Genomic DNA, 26,295 nt, shown 5'->3' with positions numbered 1-26,295 from the left:
CAAGGTCTGTTCCTGACAGGAGTTCTTCATGAGGACCAGCTATCAGTCCTAGGAGCTTGAAGACACTACGCACGTACAACTTCACACTTCTTTTTATAAATACCAGGGCTCCTGTGTGCCTCTTAAGTGAGGTACCATGTGCTGACTGTGGGCCACATCTTTTGCATTTGTTAGCCTCTCTGGCTCTTAGGATCCACCCCATATGAAATTAGCTTCTATCACTCTTTGTCCCCTTATGGTGCTCTGCCATTATTTATGCTATTGCTCCCTGACATAGATTTATCCATTCAATTATCCATCATCTGTTGCCTTTAGTCTCACAAGACAGGCGCTCTGTTTGCTCCTGCAGTAGCCCCAGTTCCTCAATCAGTGGGCTCTGAATGAAAGTTTACAGACTGGGGCAAATGGACACTCGTTCTTAAGAGGCAGGCTTATTGCTCCAGCTTTACAGATAAGGAAATCAAGACTCAGAGAAGTTAAGCAACCTCACTTCAGGTTATGCAACCAGCGAGGCTTCCATGCTTATGACAGATACCCTCCTGGGTCCCAGAATTTTATTTTCAGCTCCTTGTTCCTAAAATACTTGGGACTCTGACAACCAGTTCGGTGGGCGAGTACTTTTCTTGCTGCAACCCGTTGGCCTGTCTTATCTTCTGGCAAATCTCTGCACATGTAATTTTTCTACCCAAACCTTGCTCTCATAACCCAAAGAATTTTTTTTTACTTTTTTTGTCTTATTCCTCATTGATTTATTAGCATAAGCCATTTTTAGCTCACTCTTATAATAAATCTATTAATTCCTAGTGATTACAATCAGCATTAATCACATTTAACCTTACCGTATCACACAATGCAAGGCTTGTGTCAGAGATTCACTTTGGCGATGGCAGCCTCCGACAGCTCTCACAGCAGAAGGCTGGATGCCTCTTTGAAAAACGCCCTTGGGCTTTCATCTGCGGGCGTTACCACTGTAGTAACATGCTTGCCCAAAGACTAGAAAATTGACTTTTAAGACAAGGGTTTCGATGGATCTTTCTACTTTATAGCTTTGAGTGGTCAGGCGAGTCACCTGTCCTCCCCTGAGCCATAGTGTCCTATTTTCAGCACTTTATTAAAAGACTGAGCGATGGCACTCTGGACAATGTCCTTCCCTTACCTCTCTCCAGGACATGATAGGAAGTGAGAAGACCCTTGTTCGAATACTCTTTATTTGTTGTCAAGGTTGGTGCCTCCTATCCTTGCTCTTCCTGCTCTACTCTATAATTCCTGTACAGCTATGTACTTCCTGTCCTATTTTTAGAAATTATCCTGTATTTACCCTTTGTGCATCAAAATTAAGAAACCATGTCTATCCAGCAGAATCAGACATTGTCCTTTAAACCATATTGAAAGGAGAGAAACTGTGTAGAAGGCCATGGCAGCTAAGAAGAAATGCCCAAGGTATCAGTGGAGCTTCTTGCTTAGACCTGGAGTCGAGTTCATTTCTCATTTACATCACTGAGTTCTCTGCCTTTGATCAGAGATGGGGTACACTACTGAGTTCTCATGCCCTAGCATGGAATGGAAGACTTTAGGACACACAAGTGCCATTATTAGTGGTTGTTAATATAGCAAGAAAAAGGCTGTCCCTTAGATCAGTGATTTGTGTGTGGGTTAAAGTGCCAATGGCAAAAGCCTTGAGTTACCCAACTGCTATTTTCTTTTTATTAGAATTATTATTAGTTCACATTTACTGAGCACTTACACTGTGCCAAGTGCTTTCCATAAATATTTTATTTAACCCCAACTATAGCCTGATGAAGCAGTTACTATTATTCAGCCTATTTATAGATGAGAAAAGGGGTACTTAAGGGGGTTAAGTGACTTGGCTAAGATCATTGTCATTAATAGAACGGTTGAAATGTGCTGTGACTTCACTTTCCCCTTGTGATAAGCACAGATGGCGTTTCTCAGTTAAGGGGGAGAAATAGAGTCCAAACCGGCCCTTTCCCTTGTAAATCTGATTCTTGACTCACAGAGAATGAGAATCGGTAGAAAGACATGATGGAGGTGTCAAGAGATGCTTGGTCTTCAAAAGTGCTGGGAGACTGTGAGAAGGATTGTGGAGAGAGACTGTAGAGAGGAATATTGAATTGAGTTGGGGAAATTAATGTGCTCCCAAGGAGTGTCTGTTTTGAGGAATGAGCTATAGCAATTGGTGTGCATGTCAGACTGTTGTCCAGCTGAGACAGAGGCAGACATGTGGACCATGTATTTGGCAAATAACAAACAGGACCATTCACTCAGTCAATAGTAGGTTAGACAGTTTGATGCGAGTGGGTTTTTAAGTTGCTTGGAGGCAATTTTCAGCCTTCATATGTATTCAACAAATGGCACTGTATATGCTGAGAAAATATAAGAAGGCATACCTAATGTCCAGACGATAGAGGATTTTCCATAAATAAAATCCAGTTCATCTGCGTGCAAACATATGTTCTATCATTGATCATTCAATCTTTTTGAATAAACATTGAAAAGATGCATGTTTAATATCCAACCTGGAAAGCATCCCATATATAGGCTATGAACTCAGAATAAGATAGAAATGGCTGACCAAAAGTCAGCCATGTTTGAAAATACACCAGTTATCAGCTCAAGTATTGCACCGTGACGGCTTTCAGAAATGTTGTCTTGATGACCTAGTGGTTCTTTCACTTGTCAAGGTAGCAGACACTTGAAGCAGCTAGTCGTGTTACTTCCACATATGAGAGAGAAGAAGAGGGAGAGGGAGAGAGAGAGAGAGAAGGGGAAGAAGGAGAGGGAGCAGGAGAGGGAGAAAGCTAGCAAGCTGTGAATTATTGCAATCCAGTGCTCAGATAGCCCTCTCCACTTTTAAATAAATCAGAATCCCCCTTGTAACTCATGGTACTAATCACAGGGAACTGGGCTTCCCACCTCAGTTATCACAAGATAATTTCAACATGTATGCTCACAGTCTAACCTAGTCTACACAATTCCTCTATGAGACCCCCGTTCCAGGTGATTTTATTATGCCAAGTTGACAAAAATATCCAGTATACCATGTGTGTGTCCACTAAACTTTGTCCACTAAACAATGCTTTCTCTAGGAGGTCAAAGCATGCTTAATCGCTGATTTTAGCCCATTGTGTTTAGTGGAAACTTTCAATGCTTCTCCTTTCTTTGCCCCTAACCACTCTTTCAAATGGTTAATGACCTCAGCATACTCTGTGCTGCGCTATAGTGTCCTTAAAGGGCTGCTATTTAAAGGTATCTTGGGAGGAATCCCCTGACTCACTCATTTTCATATTAGGCCAGCTTGTTTGGGAAGTCAGCAGTTTCAGGTAACACTGACAACATCCTCTTTACTAGGACTGACATGATCCAACAAACGTTTGCCATATACTGATATTTTCCATTTGTCATTTTTGCTTAGCTTAACTGCTAAGCAAAGTCAAGATCAGTCTGTTAATATTGGCATTACCTAACCCCATAAATGCACTCATGTATTCTGATGTAGATACCTTAAAATGGCAGGAATTTTAAACTCCATTATGGAACATAGTGGGGGTTTTAAATAGAACACCAACAAACCATATTGTTAAGCATTTAAAAAATAATAAAGCAAACCTGCTTACATGGCTATAACCTTGCAGGCTCAGAATTGTGTCTGCTGCTCCTGGGAACATAAGTACATGAAATGTGGGGACTTTAAACTGACCGCAGTGTGCAACAGAAGTAGCTTAAGCATGGCTAACATGCCCTTTGCATGTAGTTCGTGTGCGTGGGAGACAGGGCTTGCTTTGTTCTCTTTTCAGCCCCGCTATGCCCTGCATTGCCAGCTCCAAAGCTGCTTGTGTGCTTCTTCTACCAAACACAGAAATAAAAGCAATTTCTACCTTACCAGGTCTCATAAAACATCCTCTGCCAGTCCCTTTGTTGCTCTTGACACCGATGACATTTCGTTTTCACGATGTTGTAGGTTAGTGTGAGGTTACGGTTGACCTTATAGGAAGCATTTGAAGCCCCAGGGAAGTAAGAGAGACTAGTTCCTGAGTGCCTGTTTTTGTATTTAGAGCAATGCTAGAGTAAGGACCTGGATTAGAACTCAGGACCCTTGTGGCATCCATCTGTTGCTTTTGCTTTCCATAATAAATCTCCGTTCCTGCTAGGATGGTTTGACTTTTACAAGATCTTGATTTCCATTTTAATAATCTCAAGCCTTCCCTTGACTCTGCAAAGGAATTAAATTTAAATATGTAGTCTACATTTTATCTTGACATTTTCTTTAGATGGTAAGAACAAGAAGGGGGAAAAAAGTGGGGGGTTAGGTATTCAGTCTTTTCATCATGAGGGCAAACTTCTGTTCTGTGGAAGTTTTTATTCAGATCCTCTCAGGACACGTGCAAGACCAACGGCTGCTTCTGCAAGTCTCCAGGCTCTCTAGTTACCCCTGAGAGACACTAGGAAAACCTGCATCCCATATCCCTAATCTCTGTGGAGATCATACCGGTGTCAGCATTAAACGATGTGCCTTAGAGATAGTCTTGTCAGTCTAATTGATCTTGAGTCATTGCCTCTGCTGTCAGAGCTGTCTGTCTCCTTACCCATAATCCTCATCACTTTGATAGCCCGTTAGGAATATGGGACTTGGCCCAGCCTTGTCTTCATCCAATAACATTATGAAATTGATACTGACACTTCCATTGGCACTAATTTCTCTAAGAGATTGGAGCCAGAGGACAAGTGGTTTAGCTCCATGGCAGTTAAGCTTTCCAAGTAGATCAAGATGGCCTAAGATTGATTGACCTGTACCCTGAGGAAGGAGGGAGGGAGAAGAGAACATAGGAAGAAGAAGGAATGGAAAATCAATACCTGCTTTGTCATCATCAAGTGATATTTATTGACTGTCTGAGAAGGACAATGTCCTATATGGATACTCTAAAGACACATGCTTGCCTTCACCATTGTCAGCTTCAAGAGAGTATTAGAAGATTACCATAGAAGCATGTTGCCTAGAGAGGTCCACTGGCTTACTTCAGAGACTACCCTCTTGTGTCTGAAGTCTAAAATGGTTACTGAGTTAATCCCTAACTATCTTCTCTCACTCTTGACTTTCAAACACAGTTTACCTAAATTATTAGGGCAATCATGGTATCAGGCCAAAACGAGCCCTATAAACAATTAGGCTGAAATGCTAAGTACTGAGTAAGTCAGGATGTGGGTTCGCCCTCTCTTCAGCAGAGTGAGGTCTACCTGGACTGAATGAGCAATCCCTTTCCAGCAGGGTTACTTTCTCACCTGAATGCCCTTTAGCTCAGTGGATGTATGAGGAAACAGGCTTTCGATGAGCAGATAGCATCAGGGTGAGAGGTTTTTATGGATTGTCTGATTTAATACCATTACCCGATCTGGAAGTCAGTGCAAGAATAACACTATAAAAATGATTGCAGGAAGCCAGAAAATTGAAGAATATGAGTTTTGATATTAGATGGTTAGAACTTCGAAGTTTTCCCTGACTATTATAGAATCTCCCTCAGACACTTCACCCGCTACCCCCGCCGCCTTGAGGTATAGTTTTCATCCACGTCGATGGCTTTATTTCAAGTTTCAGTTGGAGATTTCTACACAGAGATTCTAGAAATAAGCAGTTTATAGATTTCATTTATTTATTTAGTATCATTATTTTTTGAGACAAGGTCTAAGCATGTGGCCCACGCTGACCGTCAACCTCAACCTGCTGAATTCTGGGATTACATGTGTGTGCCTACCATTCCAGGTTATCCAGTTATCCATAGATTTTAAATTGCACATTGTTTTCAGAACGATGATGAAACACTCCCCCCGTTCTGTTGTCTAAAACATGAATTATTTCTCTGCTCAGTGTATCTGTGCTTTATACATTACCCACACATTAGTTGCTAATAACCATCTCCATCATCAGATTGACTATTACTGCACTGCTTATATATGGTTTGATACTATTTGCAGTTCCAGCTGCCCACTGAGGTCTTGAAATGAATTTCCCAAGGATAATTAGGGACAACTGTATTCAGTCAGGTTTCCAATATCTTTGAAAATACCACACTGGAAAAAAAAATACACAGTCCCTATGGAAAGTTTTTGTTTGTTTGTTTTGTGAAGTGGAGGAAGCAATGAGATTTTAAAGAGGCATAAGCCATATGTATAGATTTGATTAAGGAGCTGGTATTTGTTCATGTACGAATTTGTTCACGCACATATATGTGTGATCGCACACTCGTGGGTTTCTAGCTTGGCTATGGGGGTTTGATGGTGGGCATGCATGTGGCATCATTGCCTTGCCCTTAGTGGATAAAGAGGCTTCTCAGGGTTCATGGCAGTGACTGTTTTGGCTTGGCAGTGGGGCCCCTGGAGGGGAGCTTTAGCACCTGTATAAACAGGAGCAGGTACTTCAGTATATAAAGTGTCTTATGAGGGAGGAGATTGCAGAGCAGAGACGATGCTATTTCGATTGATTTTGGTGTTATATTTATACCTTCACACACTGGCAATCAATTGACCTCCGTACCCCCAACCACTCCTGCTGTGGTGCTGTTTGAATGAAATGCTTATATCATTTTTATGGCATGTCTATGAAAGGGACCAGCAAGCCAGGGGATTAATAAAGACTGCCGAGGCGCTTTCCTAAGTGCTGTCCAGATGTGTGGTAGACAGCGACCCAGGTTCAAGGTGCCTTGGAAGTGATGGCCACTAAAGAAGGGGCGATATGGTCTGTGTGCAAAGGTCACTGGAATGGTGCTGGTGCTTTGTTGTAGCAGGAAGGTGTGAGCAGACGGACCTAAGGGCAAGAGTGTAGCTGGGCTTGGGGTCGATCTCTGATCTGCCTTCCTGTGTTTCCTTCCCATCTATGTACCTGGGCCACCTGGAACATGAACGGCGTCATGTGTGCTTTACTTCTTCCCGTATGTTTTGCTGCATCTAGATCTAGAGCTAGGTCTAGCTCTTCTTAGTTGATTCTAGTCTATTTGTGAGTGCCTAGTATGCGACATAGCAACTGCTGAACATAAGAACAGGAAGCACTGATGTAGAAAGCGGGTGTGTTTCTTGGACCATAGCGTTGCGGTGACTGTCTAGTATATGACACGGGCATATTGCTATAATCTCTGGGAAGTTGTCACTGGGGGCTGAATGCTCATAGATTGAATTCCTCATTTCCCCCGGAGTCTGACACTCCTCCACCTTCATAACCCTTTTTGTAATGCTTCTTACACTCTGTGTCTGCCGCTGCCACTCAGATCCAGGTGCTGAGAGAAAGGCGGATGGGACATATGGTTGAACTGTGTCCTGTAAAAAGATAAGTTGAGGCCTTAACCTTTGGTTCCTTATTTGGAAATCATCTCTGCAGATGGAATTAAGATATAAATTAAGATAAAGTGATGCTGGAGAAGACTGAGTCCTTAATCTCAGCTGACTGCTGGCCTTACGAGAAGAGAGCAGACAGAGACTGACACATTGGAAAATTCCCTGTGATGAGAATAGAAAGCCATGCTATCCCTGAGATTGGAGTGCAGTACCTTTAAGTTGTATGTGTGCCAAGCATTGCTAGCCAGCTAGGAGGAAGCAAAGGCAGATTCTACCTCATGTTCCAGGGAGCATGGCTCTGTTAACACATCTATTTCAGATGCCCAGCCTCAAAACATGTGAGAAAATTAATTTGTATTGTTTTGAAGGCACCGATTTTGTGGTATTTGCCCTTTGGAAAGAACACATTTGCAGAGGCGGTGCTTACCAGTGTCGGGCACAGGGCTTGGAAAAAAGAGTATTTTTGAACTTCTTACTCTGTTAAAAAAGGCCTGACTAGGAACTTTTAAAACAGTTCAAGGATATACTGGAGAGAACCCTTGACTGTGTGGGATTTATGATCTAGAGACTTCTAAGACTCAGTGAGGGGCTTGAAATGGGATGGGCAAAGAGGGGGCACTGCTGACCCAGAGATCATCTCACAGGAGGAGTTCAAATGCAGATTTTCCTCCTTATTCTCTAGAAGTGGAGTGTTTCTGATGGAACTCACAGCATTGGTTAACACATAACCTCTTAAAGTTAGATGTCCTGGAGTTGCTCTGAGCTGTGTCCACAGGGACACCCTGGCCATCTTATAGAGTGGAGAATCATATCCGGAGCCTTAAGACCTGCATGTACAGGGTGGTTGGAGGCAACACTGAGCCATGGTAGGTAGTTGGGTCTGTGAGGATATGCTGATTCCAGGGCCTGCTTCAGAAAGCCACAGTAAGAGGTTACAGAACAGCCAGGACCTTTGCACAAGGGCAGGGCTGGGCTGGGCAGTGAGAGAGAGAGAGTGTAATTAGGGTCCCCACCACCTCAGAAGTGATGTGGGGACCTTGAACTCTGTGGGGATCTAGAATGAACTTGTTAGCTCCAAGCTCAGGGGCTGCTGAGAAACTCAACCCCAGGAGACCGGGCTTTGTGGTATAGTTTTTTTTTTCTTTTTTTATTTTTATTTTTTTTAAATTTTTCATCAATTACACTTTATTCATTCAGCATCCCCCCATAAGCCCCTCCCTCCTCCCCTCCCAACCCCACCCTCCCTCCTCCCTCTGCATGCATGCCACTCCCCAAGTTGTGGTATAGTTTTGTTGGAAGTTCATAGGGTTGACTTTGGCCTTGTACAGCTTCTACGAGGCACAAGCTCCATATGTATATAACCTCTTTACTTTTCTTGTCATATATATGCGTTGTTCATACATTGTCTCTAAGACTCTCATCTTAAGAAGGAGATTCAAAAGTTCTAACCCCCCCCCCCCCGCAAACAGCAACTTCTATGAAGACCCACTTGATGGGGAGTCTCTGTAACCACCAGAAATGCTATGTTGGGCATTAGAATGCATGGCCATGCTTTTATTTATTTATTTATTTCTAGAGGAAACGTGATGTGAGCTCTGTGCAATGGACCGGGAACTAGAAGACTGGTTTCGCCTTGGCTGTGTAGTGGTTCACCTTGACAGCTAGCCATCAGTTTTCTCACCTGTGAAATGGGAAAGTCATTCCTATCTTGACTATGTCTTAGGGAGGAGGTAGTAATTAAGTCCATAGATAGGGCAGGGGCTTGTGTGCAAATGGTGTTTCTATAGTTCTGAATGTTTCCCTTGATGTAGATTGTATGTTTGTCATTGGTGGTAAGAGTCTTAGGTTGGGTGTGTCTGGGTGCTTTGCGTCTTACCCAAGGCATTGAAGTAAGTGAATACAGATTGCCAAGTAGCAAGAAAACTTTATTCAAAGATAAAGTGAGGGCATAGATGAGGAATAAGTTGTTATGAGGAATGGTGGGCCACTGGGAGAGAGAGTACTCCTTGATTCTTTTTTGGGACTTCCTCTTGGGGTGTTCAAGAGAAGGAGGGGTTTTGTTGCTAAGGGCAGAGCAGGTAGTTCTGTCTGGGTTGACAAGCTTGGATTTTGTAAGCGTTTGCTCTCTGTGCATGTCTCTTCCCATGATGCTTTTCATTTTAATCATGTGCACCCTCAATTATACATGGGCAAATAGAGGGTTCTCCCTGAACATTCACCTAGAGAATGTAGTTTTCCTTTTGCATATACACCCCCAAACCAACTCAAGCCAGATTAGCACCTCTTCCTTGGTTTTAAGACATGTTCTAAGACATGTTTGGACAGAAATGGGGTGATCCCACGGGGTTGCTAAAGGGAGTAACTTATTTCTGTTATTTAAAGCACGTATATAGGCAGCAAGATCCATATGGGAGTCCCAAGTTGTTGAGAGATTCTAAGTACATTGTGAGTACGTGTGCAAAATACATGGAGGTCAGGGTCCTAGATTGCCAAATGCATTGTTATAACAGGTATGTGCATAGCCCCAAAACCAATGGAGCCCCATTTCTAAGTTTCTAAGCTATTCTCTATGTGTCCCTAACTCACCTTTAAATGAATCAGACCAAACGATCCTCCATTCTAAATGGCCTATGATCTTGAACTTTCATTGCCCTGCCCTCACTTGAGATTCCTAAGGACTCTCCTATATATATCTGCCTGGGGGGAAATGTACTTTTGTCTGACATGAGGTGATATGTCAAGCTGAGTGGGAATGTTTAGGATCCTAAGGGTGCCGAAGTGAGTTTACCATCTCTGAATGGACTGGAAAAAGCCACCGGGCTTTCATGATTTCCCTCCAGCAATAAATCCAGGCTTGTTTTCAGTGTCTTAGATTGAGGGGCCATGCTGTTTGGGAATGTTTTCGTTCTGGAACTCACACTGAGGATATACGTGTGTGTACCTTGAGGCTGGCGGAGGAAAGATGAAGAGAATAGACCATGAAGCCTTATGCTTCTGATTTGAACCATGAAACTGCCACTTACTAGCTGTCTGACCTTGGGCAGTTTACTTAACTTCTCTGATTCTATTTACAGGACCCATATTCCTGAGTCACTGTGAGGACTCTGTGAGGTCATAGATACAGAAAGCCCAGTGGAGTGCCTACGGTCCCTAAGTGTTCAGCAAGCACTTACTATTGTTACTTTGATCTGTTACAAGAGTTTTGAAGGCCATCACTCTGGGGAAAGAAATTGGATTTTCTGCAGGTGGCCGTATGTCAGGGCATCGCTCCATATGTGTTTGTGAACACTGTGAGAGAGCTGCCTGGACATGCTTTGAGTGCGTGTGATGACCTTCTCATTGGGAAGCCCCATGTGGCAGCAATGCCTATGAAGCTCCAGGCTTCTCCTGAAAAGGGTTTTCTTCTTCTCTTCAGCCTCCATTGTCTGCTTCTTCTTTCTAACTCATCAGATCTCACTGGATTTTAAAGGACGTTCCAGCTGAAACCATCCAGGGTCAAACAGTGGGGTTTTGAAATATTAGCACTTCACTTGTGAATGAGGAAAATCAGAGACATCTGGGCTCGGCTTGCAGGAACTGAGGCACTATATTCTCTTTGATAACGGCATACAGTATAGTTAGTGCAAAAAGCAGCGTGAGAGAGTGAGTGGGTGAGTGGCGTGGAGGTGACAGTGATTCAACCTGGCTGTGCTTCTGCGATGCTTTCTTCCATTTCCCCAAAGCCCCCAATTTGCAGGGGTGGGGGAAGCTATGAATAAATCTCCATGGGAAATCAATACTCCATTTTGGCATAATGTTGGCTTGTGTGATTTTTTTTTTTGCATGTATCTAGGCTTGCAGTGTGCGTGTGTGTTTGCGTGTGTATTCGAGTGCAGACACTGAGAGCCTTCCTTAATGCTCTTTACTTAGTTACAGGGCCTCCTGATTGGTCCCAGAGCTTGCCGATATGGGTAGTCCAGATATTCAGGTAGTCCTTAGAATCCCTGTCTCTGCCTCCTGAGTGCTAGAATTAAAAGCTGTCTGCCGTGCCCTTTAATGGGGGTCACAGGGTTCCAAACTCTGCTCCTCATAGAACAAGTGCTTTAACGGCTGGGCCATCTCCCTAGCCTTCTCGCTTGAATTGTGTGTAGTAACTATAGAATAGTGGGCTGAATAAATAAATGTTCAAACTTGAGCTAGGAACTCTTCATGGGGGTCCTGGACAACGAACACCAGCATTTCAGATTCTAGTCATCTTCGCTATGCAATTGGACGGTAATTATTTTCTTCCTGTTGATGCATCATCGGCACACTGAATCTTTGGAGGAGTCCGGCTTTGCCTTTCCTCTAGGCTGAAAGCATTTTTTTCCACTCTCTGGAGCCTGTGCTGCTGGCCATTCTGTTGCCCTTGAATTTCCTGTTGTGTCTAATGGCTGCAACTCGGTGTCACAATTTCTGACTCTGAAGTTCCCTGGGAACTTTTCGTGAGTTTCTTTTCTGTGGAAGGCCAGTTCCCTTACAAATGGATTTGAACTGGGTTAAGACTAGATCTGGAAGCTGTAGGCATAGTTCGGTGGTAGAGGACTCACCTGGCGTACACAAGGCAGAGTTACCGACCCACCGTAACTGCCCCAACTGTCACAAGCAGATGCTGGGACCTGAGCCAGCAAAATGCAATGGGATAAATCCAGACTTAGAAAGCAGATAGACATGGCTGTATCAACTGTTTATTAACCGGGTGACCTTGGAAAAATTATAAAACCTTGAGCTTCAATTTCCTCAGCTGTATCATGGTGGATAAGAGGATCAACCCCCAGGGCTGGCTGAGATGACTGAGCGAGATAAGGAAACCAAGTATTTAGAATACAGGCTCTGCTTTCCCTTTCCTTAGGCAGGTTCCCGGGCTAGCTGAACCTGATCAAGGCATCATTTTCAATCACTAAGCTATCTTCAGGCCCTGGGTGCTGTGAAGCATGAACATCGCCTTTGGTTCCTGTAAGAGCTAGGAGGGAACCGGAGTCAGGGAATAAAGCTTATCTTTTGGGAAAGGCTTGTGGGAGAGGAGCCTAGTAGTGAGGAGGGCATGCCTTGTTGGGCAGCCTGCAGAACCTCCTGTGCCCCAGAGGTCACTCTGGGCAATGTCTGTCCAGGGTGCTGGAGGAAGCAGAGGGGAGGGCCCCATGGATCTGGCCAGGAAGGCAGTGACTTGTCCCCAGGACTGCTCTCAGGCACAGCCTCTGTTCACTTGGCCTCTGTCCCACATCTGCCAATAAAAATTAAGAAATTGATTTTCTTTTGTTTGCCTCTGAGGACCAGGCTCTTTTTATGAGACAGTGAATGGGATCCCTCTCTGAGCGTGGCTAGGTTTTTAATTGTGTTTGTTGTGTTTTCACTTCTTCCCTTTTATGAGTTCCTATTCCCAGATTTGTTGATGCGGAACCCTCATACACCAGGGATGTGTCTGTGTTTGATTTTTATCAGTAGGAAAAGGTTGAGGTTTTTAAAAACGCATTTTCTTAATCCAAAGGTTGGCTTGTTTGCTTCATTCTGACACACTGAAAACACACGAAACCCATTCAGGCTTCTTTGACTTCTCATGTCCTGTCTTGGTGGTCATGGTCTCTCCCCACAGATAGCTGGAAATAAAAGATCGCCTTTGGAGCAAAGAGAGGAGAGGAGGCATTGAGGGATGAATTGCATCATTGAGGCCAGCACACTTGTCCTTTGAATGAAGGATTACATTTGCAGAGGTGTGTCAGTATGTGTGCGTGTGTGTGTATGTGTGTGTGTGCATGTGTGTGCATGTGTGTGTGTGTGTGCGTGCGCACGCACGTGCATGCATGAATGTGCGTGTGTGCTCACGTGTGCTTGTGCACACACAGTCTAGATGTTGAGCTTAGGTGTCTTCACCTACCATTCTTTACCTCTCCATTTTGAGAAAAGGTTGTTCACTGAATTTTGAGTTCACTGATTGACCACACTGGCTGTTCAGCAAGCCCACAGAACCATCCTATTTCCATCGCCCAGTGCTGTGATCACAGACAGGCAGACAAGGAGCTTTTTGCGTGTGCGTGAGGAATCCAAATTTAGGCCTCATGTTTGCACAACAAGCACTTTACGCTAATTGAACCATCTCCCCAGACTTTGTTGAAGTTTCTTCACGATGGAGTGAGGTATGCAAATGATCTAAATGAAAAGACTCAAGAACACGTTAGTTGTAGAGAGTGGATAGTGCCCCTGCCAAGATCAACAGCTCAAAACAACGAATTTGTACCTACTACTCTGTACTGATCCCACTCAGGGATTCTGAGAGGCTGAAGCCCTGCCTTATGCTTTCCCAAGTGCTGACATTGGGAGAAGGCATTGTGTCCCTGTGGAAGAGCCGTATCCTCATCACTGTTTACTGGCTTCTAAAGGAGCAGAGGAGGGTGTTGCGTGTCCTCCAGGTGTGCAGAAAACTTCAATACCTCAGAATGTCTGGAGACACTTGGCAAATGGCTTTCACCATGAACACAACTCTTAAAAGAGCTTCCAGAGTGGGGAAATGATGTTACCCTCCCTTCCCTCTTTGGAAAGAAGTTTAAGGCTAGAGAAAAGAACACATAAATGAATGGGTTATAAATCTTCTGTTTTATAGTTCAGCTCTAAGCTTGACTGATCAAAGCTGCCTTTCATAGGCGGGGTGAAGCAGATATTGGTCATCTATTCTTAGCTGCATTGGATCAGAGGTCTTACATTCCCTGCATAAGCTTATGTGCTCACACTGTGCCCTATCTGTGTGTCATAACACGACAGTGAAACTGTAAAGGTACCAACTTGATCTTCCTCCTTTACTACTTATGAGCTGTACTATCCTCTTTTCTTTCTTTGCACCATTGACCCAGAAGACAGTTGCCTTCGAGTCATCAGAGATTTTTGTGGAATAGTCCTGCACCTATGGGTCCTCCTGGTGACCTGCATCCCTGGCTATTTTCCTGTGATTGGAGTTCTCCCTGCCTGAATAGGAGTTCAATCTGCTGCAATACTGTGCCTTCCCCAAGTTACATCTCTGGGAACCAAGATATCATGATGAAATCAGTCACTTACATATCTAAGTCACCACCTGCTCTGCATCAGCTTGGCTCCTTTTTCTTACTTACTTTAGATGTGGGCAGCTTCAAGCGGACAGAGAAAAGGTCCCATGAAACAGAGACATTTTTTTTTCTTCTTGTTGTCCTCTTTGGGACATCTGACTTCAGTTCAGTTATTAAGGTGAGAAGAAATACTTGCTGCCCAGATTGGAGGACAAGCCCGTGGCTTTCACCTTGAATAGCACGAGTGATGCCAGAGTTGGAACAGGAATTGCTTTCTAGAGTGAAATGATGGTGCCTGCACCCATGGGTCCTAACTTGTTATGCAGAGTGTTTGTAAATATGTTTGCATGTGGTGGGGAGACATTAATTTATGTGCTGCTGGGGATTGAAGAGTCTTATAAGTGCTAGGCAAGTTCTTTACCACTGAGACACAGCCCTGGCCTCTTTGCCACTTTAAACTCTATTTTGCGGCATAGTCTCATTATGTGGCCTGGGCTGTCTGTAATTCCCAGTCCTGTCTTTGCTTTCCCAGTGCTGGGATTGCAGGAATGCACCATGGTACCTGCTTGAAAGACTAAAATTTTGTTTTGTTTGCAGTGCTGAAGGATTAAACTCAGCATTTCACATGCTAGGCAAAAGCTTTACACTGAACTCCACACTCTCAGAAGAGAGACTGACTTTTAAAAAACATTTGGGTTTTTAAAAATTATCCCCTCTTTGGTTATTTTATCATTATAAAGTTTTTACAACATGACTAGAAGGCACACAGGTTTCCCTTATTACATCTGTCCTCATCCAGGTATATTCCACGAGGAACCCGAGGCTCACCTTATTTACAGGACTAGGACCAGCGATGCTGTGTTTTCAGAACAAGCATCTCCAGCCAAGCCCTGTGTTGCCTCAGTGCTATAGATTCATTGAGAGACTGCTAGTTTCAGCCACAGGCAGTCAGGGATGGTGAGAGTCTCATTTCACAGCCTTAGGAGGGATGAATATATGCCTAGTTTATTCACTTTTATCTTAGAGTGAGGATGAATAAAAGAACTTTGGGTAGTGGACAGTGGACTGATGCTGCCCTGCTCTATTCTGCTTTTGGACATAGTTTAATAAGAAGATACCTGATAAGCTAGGGTCAGATGGAAGGGGAGAAGGACCTCCCCTATCAGTAGACTTGGAAAGGGGCAGGAAGGAGATGAGTGAGGGAGAGTGGGCTTGAGAGGGAATGAGGGAGGGGGCTATGGCTGGGATACAAAGTAAATAACCTGTGATTAATATAAAAAATAAAAATTATATTAAAAAAGAATAGTTGGTACTGCTGGAAACAGATAATGATGAATTACCACTAGTCTACCTGGGTGAGTCTAGTGAGGTGATTTACCTCTTTCCCAATTTCTAAGTGCCAAGAAGCATACTTTTCAAAAATATCTCAGTCTTTTGCCATCCAAGACAGCTACTCATGGAGAGGATAGTGAACCAGAATTCATCACGTGTCCCTTTGAGCAAATACATTGCCCACAATCTTCTCCAGGAGGCAGTGACAGGTGAGGGTCCAGAGCGCAGACCCTAGAGCCAAGCTATGAGTGTGAATTCTCCCACTGCTCCTTTGTGAGGTTTGTATCTTGGAACAGGTCAGTGCTCCTTCCTGCCTCCATTTTTAAAATGGGGGCAACAATGGCAGCAGCCCTTTAAGTAGATCCTCTTAAACTCATAGATGTCCTCTTTGGGCTTCTAAAACTATGTTTTTTGTTTTTTTGTTTTTTTTGTTTTTTCTGGTTCTTTTTTACTTTCTGGCCATTTCTTCTGCTCCTTTCCCTTGCTTTCCTTCCAATGCCCATATTTAAGTGTTGGGGTTCTTTGGGGCTCCATTGTCTGGCTTACTGTTTTATTTCTATCAAGTTTTCTTGGGTGAAATCTTCCTTTCCATATATTTGGAGCCTTTCCCTCACAGCTATTACTTCAGCCCTTTCAAAATCTAGAACAATGCAAAGGGGGAAAAAAGTTTTAACTGTTTCGTATCACAAGCTCTTGGAAATTTTTATTGACCCTTCATTTCCCCCAGAGCTTTTAAGAGACAGGCAGATTGAAGGAATGGCTTTTCGCAAATGTTGAAGTCCTGGTGTAATATCTTATCCGGACACCTACTTATTCTTCCATGTGACCATAACACCCCACCTCCCGTATTGCTCAAAAAAAAGAAAGAAATGGGAGCAGGGGACTCTGGGTACTTATCTCCTTCTTCTTGGGTTTCATGGTTGATCACTGTGACAAAGGGAGTGACTTCTGGTTGCAGTTGAGCCTCGAGCTTTGGAGTGAGTGGGGCTGTTTGGCTATAAGTCCTGCACCCACCACTGATCCCTCTGCCTGTGCCTTCATCTCATCTTCCTATGAACTGAAATGGATGCTTTGCTTTGCTTCTCCTTGCCTATGCCTTTATATTTCTGGAATTCTTTCTCCTGACCTTCCTGGAAAAGGGAAACGGTCAGTTTTTACAGATTGGCAAAAAGAGCGCTTTTTTCCTTTGGCCTATGGGGTGTGTGTGTGTGTGTGTGTGTGTGTGTGTGTGTGTGCACGTGCAAGCACCCGTGTGTATTTGTAGAATTCCATGTTGAAAAATTCATATTCTCTTCTCGTTTCTGTTACCTTTTAATCTGTTGTTTCATCTTGGTATTGAAATTTACTTTTTTTTTCTTAGTTTTACTTCTTTCCCTTCAGTTTTTCTTAAACTCTTACTGACTTCAAAATGCTGCTGACTGAAATTCTCAAAGAGGCTTTCTTCCTTTGAATTGTTCACCTCTTAAGTATTGCCTTGTTTTTATAGTTGTGTGTGATGTTGTATTTACCTCTTAGACTATTTGTTTTTATATTGTTTTTCTGAGCCTTCTGCTTCATACATTGCCTCCGTTTCCTGCAGGCCCCCAATTGCTCAAGTATGGCATGCAGAAACTCTTCTGAGGTATCTGGTGGCCCTGTACCCAGCACTGCCTTCTATTTAGGAACTGAGCACTGGAAAGCTGAAAGCATTCCAGGTTGTGTGCATGCAGTTGTCATGCTCACTGTCAGCATCACTGTGAAATGATTCCGGGGTGGCTTTTCATCGGGAAAAGCAAAAATGTCAACATCTGGACGCCTTCTTTCTGACTCTCTGTGGAAGCCTCTCTCACATTCTCACATACTGGAGTTACTGGACAAATGGTAGGCAGGTTGTGCACCACTGTGATTGTCACAGGAACAGAAGAAGAGTCTCAGCTTTGTGTTTCATCTGAGTGCTCCCCATGTCTTCTGATTCAACTTCTGTAGGAATAAACTCTTCCTCCTGTGGGGAAAGAGCAAGGTTGTGACCCCAAGTGTCTTGTTAGGAGTGGGTCTCCCTGTCATTTTCCTGTGTGCCCTACCCATTACGCTGTAGGCCTCATCTGGACACCCTTCTCCTGGTATGCACACTCCCAGCTGGGGCATATGGCGATGGTGCTCTCTTGGTTTGGCCTGAGTCACTGACCTCCTTTAATGTGTTTTTCAACTTCTTAAATGTTGTTGAAATGTCTTGTTTATTCTCTTCCCATTCTTAGTGCACTAATATTTCTTCAATTCTTTTGTATGTTAGTGATGGTTGTGGGAGAAGCTAATATCAGGGCACAGTATTCTTCATTTCCCTGCAAGCCACTCTGAAAGTTTTCCCGATGAGTTTCTGAGGAAAGTGTTTTCAGGACCACATTCCTTTTTGTAAGACAGGTGATTACTCTGGGCATTTGGGCAACCACTTATTGCCACTTTTGCACACGGTCTCTAGACACCATCAGCCATTTGTCACGGGTTGGAATAAGCCTGCCTGTGCTGACGGAGTGGAATCCAGGGCCTGCAGTTTACGCTTACCAGTCTCCCATTTAGTTCTGCCTCATTGGCGCTTCACCTCGCTGTTTGATGGGAAATATTCTCTCCATAAACTTCAGTAAGACGTAATGGATTTCTGCAGTGGAAATATTGTTCAAGCCGCAAAACCAAGTCACAGCAAGCTCCTTGCCTGGGGACCCTGTGTCTAGCAAAGCAGCCACTTAAAACACCAGTTGTACAAAGCTACAAACGCTCACCGCTAATTCCCTTTACAGGAGTTTTGTTTGTATGTATGGAAGAATCACACTACCAAACACAATCATCGTTCTGCAAAGGCTGCAGCATTAATTATATCTGTCAGCTTGTGCTTCTGAGTCATGTTACTCACTGGGTTTCCTCTTAGGGTTAGAAAACAATGGGGGTGGACTTGGAGGAGATGTAGTTGGTATTATTTGTAGACATTGGGACAATGTGGACATTTCAAGAGTAGAACAGCTAGCCCAACTACCAGCAGGCTATCAGTGACATAGAGTAACTACAGCCCCTTGTAAAAATAGGGTTTAGGAGAGACTCAGGGCAACACTGTGAGTAAAGGAAGATTGTGGCAAAGTCCAGAGGAAGTCATATCATACCCCTATGGAAATCTGATGGCCATGCTGACGGTCATGCACCCTCCAATCTCCTAATCACGGGTTCTGTGTCATGCCTGTATTCCAAAACACATGGAAAATTTCATTTAGAATCTTGATCATCAGGTGACACCCCAGACTACCTGAATCAGAATTTCTGGGGTGACCCTCTGAAGTTTTGTCTACATGCATATGTATGTGCATGTATCTCTCTCTGTCTTTGTCTCTCTGTCTGTCTCTCTCTCTGTGTCTGTGTGTGCATGTGTATGTAGGTAAGAGGTTGATAAGAGCTGTCATCCTCCATTACTTTCTACCTTATTTTCTTAAGACAGGGTCTCTTACCAAAGCTGGAGCTCTATGGCGAGTCAGTAAGTCCTAGGCATCCTCTTTGCTCTGCCTACTCTGTACTGGGATCACAAATGTGTTCCACTTTACCTGGCCTTTATGTGGGTTCTGGGAACATAACTCAGGTCCTTGTGCATGTGAGACCCTTACTTTACCAACTGAGAAATTTCCTCAGCTCTTTGAGAGCAGTGATTTTAATGTTCCAAGTTGAGGGACAACCCCTTCTAGGTTCTGTTTTTCAGTCTTGTTATTGCTACATGAAAAAGAAACTTGATGCTGAGACTCATAGCCAAACTTTGGGTAGAGTGCAGGGAATCTTATGAAAGAAGGGGGAGATAGAAAGACCCAGAAGGGTCTGGAGTTCCACAAGGAGAACAACAGAACCCTGGGGCACAGGGGTCTTTTGTGAGACTGATACTCCAACCAAGGACCATTCATGGAAATAACCTAGAACCCCTGCACAGAGATAGTCCATGGCAGCTCAGTCTCCAAATGGGTTCTCTAGTAAGGGGAACAGGAACTTTCTTTGACATGAACTCAGTGGCTGGCTCTTTGATCTTCCCCCATGAGGGGGAGCAGCCTAACCAGGCCACAGAGGAAGACTATGAAAGACAGTCCTGATGAGACATGATAGGCTAGGATCAGATGGAAGGGGAAGAGGACCTCTCCTATCAGTGGACTGGAAGGAGATGAAGGAGGGAGGGAGGGCATGATTGGGGAGGGGAAGAGGGTGAGGCTACAGCTGGGATACAAAATGATAAATTGTAATAAATAAAAAATTATATTAAAAATTTACTACCAGAAAAACAGAAAAAAAAAAAAAAGAGGAACAAATTGTGGTGGACAGGCAAATAGGTGGTATATATGATCACGTTATGTTGTTGGCATGTATGGAATTATCAAAAATAAAAATAATGGCACAAAAAAAGAAAAAGAAACTTGTGAGTTTTATTATTTTGAATTAATCAGGTTTGAATTAAAATAATTGGGTTTGGGAAGAAATTAAAAAAGATTTATGTGGTGATTATTTCAATTCATTTTTATTTTGGAACTATTTCTATGGTTGAGAGTCACTTATTTTCAAGGAAGATAATTTGGCTGGAGTTGTCTAAGTTCAGAATTCAGGGAATTTGGGCAACACCTATCTAACAGACAGGACTCTCCTGGAAAATATGGTGTTACAATAGCAGAGGGTCTGTGGGCAGGCCTGGTACTGAGTAGATGTGACTCATTAGGTCCTGTGTCTCTTATGGTTCTCACAGGTCCTGTGGCTGTCATCAGTGGTGAGGAGGACTCAGCCAGCCCACTGCACCATATCAACCATGGCATCACCACGCCTTCCTCGCTGGATGCTGGGCCGGACACAGTGGTCATTGGCATGACTAGAATTCCAGTCATTGAGAACCCACAGTACTTCCGTCAGGGACACAATTGTCACAAGCCAGACACATGTGAGTAGCAGGATTGGATTCTGTCCTCCCCCCTTTTCTTTGTAGGGGGTGGTATGGAAGCAAACCATGTCGCTGGGGTTCTGGAACCTTCTAGGGTAACCTCCTACCTGCCTACCTCCCACTTTCTAGGAGTCCTTCCCTCTTTGTCTCTAAGCACAGAGAATAGCCTGGACAAGGAGATGCCAGTGGCCAGAATCCCTGAGGAAGGAAGGGCCACAGGTGTAAGTTAAGCCTCTCTCCCCTCCCCCTTATTAACCTGGCTTAGCATTGCTCTGAGCAGGGAGAGGTGCTCCTGTAAGACAGGGCACACAAAAGAGGCTGGTCTTCTTCAGAAGCAGCCTAGCTGTGAAAACACATGGCCTGGCTGTGTCTACACGGCAGCCTCGGAGGCTATCAGAAGATCCACTCAGGCCTCCATGGGAGGGGAAGTAAGTGAACAGCAGTAGGAACCTCTGAATAGAAATGTCTCTCTAGCTGCCCAGCCCAGCCCAGCCCCCAAAGTATGCCCTCCCTGAAAGCACTCCAGCTCAAGCTCTAGGAATTCTCCCCTTCCTACCACATAGCACACCTATTTCCTCCATGCTTCTCACCTCCTGTTGTTTGCAGCCACTCTCTTTGCATTTCTTCTGAGCCCTGCTAGGTCCCCTCTCAGCTCCTGAAGCCATGGTGGCTTATCTCTCCCACCTACACATTGTCCTCCTTCCTACGTCCTCAGGCTCAATGTGCCCAGTGATATGAATGCACAGCGTCTCCCCTTCACACTGCTCCTGCCTCCTAGGGAATAATCCACTGCTCAGGAGAGTACAGAGATGCCATTAGGGAGCAGGGATATCAGGAAGGGACCAGAGTAACCTGTTAGGGAAAGGCCTCACCATACAGACAGAATACCAAAGGCTGTGAGCATCCTATAGCTGCCAGGATTCCCACCAATGCATTATTTTCATGCCTCAGTCAGTCTGGGGTAGGGCTAGGAAAGAGGTGTATTCTGGTCTTGCTCATCCCCTGGTCTGAGCTTTCTGTACATTGGTCATACTCTTCAAAGCTCATAACTCTTGCTGCTCCTGCTGGGACTTCCAGCAGGAGAGTAGGTCTTGGGTCATCCCATCAGCCTTCACTTCCATTTCTCTAGCTCTGAGATTATTCAGTAAGCCTTACTGCAATGAGAAGGATTGGGCTAGTGTCAGCCCAGGCCATCATTTGCCTCAGTATCTAGATTCTGTTGGAATGTTATTCAGAGGCTTCCAGTGGAGATCATAGAAAGGATACCCAGGTTCCAGATCAAGGTTGGGCAGAGGGAAAAGATGAGGTTTCAGAGCTACAGTGTACATAGAACAGCCCCACTGCTGAGTGCTTGTCTGAGGTCAGACTTGTCCGAACTGGCTGGGGTTACCCAGGAAGGACACTCTTCTGCAGCGTTCTTTGGCCATTGCTGTTTGGAATGTTTATGTTTTTCTTGTTATTTGAGGGAATTCTTTTCTATACAGTCCCTGTGGACAGTGGATTCAAAATCCCTGAACCTATGCTCCCAGTGAAAATTCAGTGTTAGGTTTTAGTGAGCCTCTGCTTGCAATATTTTATCAGTTACCCTGCATATAACCTTTCATGTTGTATGTGTGATTTTGTTCAACAACACCTTAGTTAACACGTATGACTGACTCATTCACACGCAACTCAGGTAACAGCTGATCAATACCTATCCTGTACGTTCTCTTCTCTGTAAAATATATGGCCACTATTTTGTGTTTGAGATCATGGGATGGTATTTCAGAGCTATGCTTAGAAGCCATTTTAGAGCAAAGTTACCAATAAAAAGCAACTAATGTGAAAAACATAGTCTGGAATAGACCATTGAAAGAACACACTTGTTTATGGTATGAACATTGGAACAATTTTAAAACATGTTGCATGTGATAAATATAAAGAATTTTATCTACTAACTAAAAGTGTGTATACACATCTAAGGGTAGATACACAATTATTGCCCTGCTTAGCCTCTACTGGAAATGTTCATGTAGAGGTATTGGTTTCTGGGTTGCAAATGAGCTTTAATGGCCAGGCAAATTACCAAGTACACAATCTTGAGTGATGAGCATGACTGCATGCTCTTAGTGGATGCTCTGGCCTCTTGGTACAGGCTGTGATTCTAGGGTCACTTCTGTTCACTGGAGCTTTGGGTAATATGCCATCGGCACCACTATAAGACAGGAGTGAATCTGATATGTGGGAGAGAGGGAAGGAAGTTTCCTTTGAGACATCAGGATCTTTGTCACCTGGGAACTCAAGAGATGTGGAGAGAGCTCTGGGACCAGTTGAGTGTCTTCACATGTCAGGGGGAAAAAAATCTCACAGCCACCGTACCAGGAGAACATGGAGTATGCGGACTTTTCCTTCTGGAGCTTGTTCTGGTGTGTGAGCCAACACAGTCTTCTACAGAGCCAGGCTGCTGCTGTGTAAGCAAGTGGAGGTTGGTGGAGATTTTAGGTTTATTGGCAGAGACTTAAAGCTGGAGGGAGCAAAACAAAGCCTTTTTGCAGGAAGATGATGGGTTGACTCCAATTGTCCAAGCCCTTTGACCACAGGAGAAGTGTCTTTTGAGTGCAGCAGTTCATTTTGCCCTATCAATAGACAGTAAATTACTAATTATGGTCTGAGAATTTGTGTGGCACACCAAGTGCTTTGCAGGAGCATTATAATTGTATTTGGCTGACTCTCCTGTGACTCACACAAGCAGGGACAGAAAGGCTGAGAGGCAGTGGGTCTCTGATCCCCGCCCGAAGCTTCATGAGTCGAGGGAAATAACTATGACACAACCCTATGTACAATGAGATGGCATGGTCATAGTCAAAGCCACATGTGCTTTGGCACATCAATAGACAGGAGTGTCCACAGTGCTGTAGACAAGACTGGTGTCATTCCTTTGGAAGGACAGTGAGAGCCTGGGTATTAAAAGAGGAAATCCCCAGGAGGGGGGCCCAGTCTTACCAGGCCACAGAGGAAGACAATGCAGCCAGTCCTGATGAGATCTGACAGGCTAGGGTCAGAGGGAAGGGGAAGAGGACCTCCCCTATCAGTGGACTTGGGGAGGGGCATGGGAGGAGATGAAGAAGGGAGGGTGAGATTGAGAAGGGATGAGGGAGGGGGCTACAGCTGGGATATAAAGTGAATAAATTGTAAGAATTAAAAAATAAGAAACATAGTTAGAGTACGAAAAAAGGAGAGAAAATTACTCAAATGGAGGATCTCAGGGCTTGCCCTACCCGATTCTCTCCCTTGTTCCATTTTTAACACGTGTCACTGGGGAAGAAGTTGAAGGGACACAGAGCTTCCTGACTTCAGAAACAATTCCACAGCCTCTCCAGCAATGGGATAAGCTTGGGGTGCTTCCCCCCTTTATTCTTGTGTTTACCACGAGTCATGGGACCTTTTGAACAGGAATGATTGGCTCTCTGCTTCTTACTTTCTATCTGTCTTCAGTCTGGTCCACAGCATTTTTCATCGCATGTCAGGCTGCAAGGATATTTAAAGATCACCTGGTACCGGTCCCTTATCAGATGCTTGCATCCCCTTGCTTATGTTCCCGACAAATGCTCTGCATTTGACATTGTCTTTATTCTGAATTGATTCAGCCTTTACAGGGATTCTGAAAGACCTGAATAAAGATATAGCTACTTGGCCCTGTGTACCTAACCTGAGCCTAATCAACCCCTTGTTATTTGTGTAAACATTACCCAATTCTAAAAAGCACAAGAAAATGGATATAGCCATTATTTTTTTCATACAGCTGAGGGTCTAGGGCTAGAGCTTACAGAACGAGACAGAATGGACCTGTCCGATTGGATCACTAGGGAGATGGAAAAATGTATGTATAGCCACATCAGGCCCCAGATTACCCTTGTGTATCTTGTGGGCTGCAGTAAAGTTATTCCTCGAAAGGCCTGAGCTTGCTGCCATCTTCAGAATCAGGCTCATTCTCCTTGCCAGAGGCTGGGGAGAAGGCATCCTGGTTGTCTTTGAAACCCTGGACTCTCTGTTCATCCTTTTTTCTTAGAACCTCATATTTGTTGGGAAAATATGCTATTTTGGGGAAAAAAATCTGCTTCTATCCCATTGGTCTTCAGTTATCTATGTCTACCTCTGTTCTCTAGTAGTATTCCCTATTTTCCTAGGGTCAACACCTCACAGCCAACAAACATGAATGTGTCCCTATTCCTGTCACCTCCTTCCACTGTCCTTCTCCAAAACTGAGTTTGTCTATTTCTTCTATTCACCATGACATTTTATCGTGCTGTGACATGTCCACTTTTTGAGCCACATCCCCAGGATACTCACCACTCTCTTTCTTTGATGTCTTCGCACAGCTGGACCGGGTTTCTGGGTCTCTCTTTGTAGAGGAATTTTAATTCAGAACATGGCTGCTCTAGCAAAAGATCACATCCAAAGACCTTCTAGGTCTGTATGATCAGACTGGAATACAGACACACTCTTAATCTAGGAGACAGAGGCAAGCAGATCTGAGTTCAAGGCCAGCCTGGTATAGAACAAGTCTCAGGTAAAAAAAAGAGTTTAGATGCGGGTGTGGTGCTACATGCTTTTAATCCCAAACAATGAAGGTAAAGTTAGTTTGTAGAAGAAAGCACCCATGTTTGAAAGTGATATATAATTGAGTAGCAGAATCAGTGATGAATCAGAGAAAGATTTGACAAAATAGGATACCCCCCAGTTCTCATGGGAAGAAAGAGGATAGGGAAGCTACTTTAGAAGCAATACAGAGAGGAAGCAGTATTACTGGGACAGTAATAGAGAAACAGGTTGCAGAAAATTCAGAGAACTCAGGTGAAGACTGAATGAGCCAGAGAATGAAAAGGAGCCAGGATATTAGAGCAGATTGCTGGAGTTACTTTGGGGCCAAGCAGAGCAATTCAGGGGCTGAGAGAGAAGCCAGATTGAATGAGTCAGCTGGGAGAGGAATTTGAACCAGAACAGCTAAGTTGAACCAATGATACCAGAGTTCAGTATACACAGAAAGGGTGAGCTTATTAAGCAGTAAGTCTCAGAGGCTGAAAACATTCTAGGCCTAGAATGGTCTGCTTTTGCCTGTTGTTATTGGCTTCCCAGCCTTTATCCTTTCTTTCCAGACTGGCATTCATTGTTTGGTAACTACTACCCTACTGTAATTCCTATTTTGATATAACACCCCCCACTATCCTTACACCCCTTACACCATTGCCCGATGCCATTTTCTTCCTTAATACATTATGCTATGATGGCGCTTCGATTCCAGACACTTGTGAATCCCTCCCAGGGTTGCACTACCCCACACTGTTTTTTTCCTCCTTGTTTCTTTCTAACCCTGGGCTTAGAGGCAATACCATGTACCTGTCTTCCTGTCTTGAACGACTTTAAACCAGCTTCGAAGTCACCCTGTCACCTCTCAAGTAAATCTGTATGGTTCCCCAAATGTGGATTTACATGCTTCCCAATGGAAGCACTTCTGTGAGATAAGTGCCCCCTCACATACGTGAACTCACACTGTGTTCAAGTGTACTCATGGACATGCGTGGCTATAGGACGACTGAGGTAACACTCCTCAGACTCCACCCATATATATTGGAACAGGGTCTCCCCTGGACCTGAAGTTGGCCAAATACG

The 26,295-nt window shown here is 44.1% G+C and overlaps 1 protein-coding gene across 7 annotated transcripts in view; it reads left to right on the top strand.

Moving 5' to 3' along the window:
- Positions 1–26,295, top strand: part of Ntrk3 (neurotrophic receptor tyrosine kinase 3) — a 385,009-nt gene that overhangs the window by 194,213 nt on the left and 164,501 nt on the right. For all 7 annotated transcript variants that reach the window (XM_060367388.1, XM_060367387.1, XM_060367392.1 and 4 more), the window contains one exon: positions 20,458–20,646. In XM_060367388.1, the coding sequence (XP_060223371.1) occupies positions 20,458–20,646 (189 nt within the window). The remainder of the gene's footprint in view (positions 1–20,457; positions 20,647–26,295) is intronic.

Source organism: Meriones unguiculatus, chromosome 14 (genome assembly GCF_030254825.1).
Source record: "Meriones unguiculatus strain TT.TT164.6M chromosome 14, Bangor_MerUng_6.1, whole genome shotgun sequence".
In the NCBI taxonomy this organism is placed as follows: domain Eukaryota; kingdom Metazoa; phylum Chordata; class Mammalia; order Rodentia; family Muridae; genus Meriones; species Meriones unguiculatus.
This window is presented reverse-complemented; position numbering and strand designations above follow the sequence as displayed.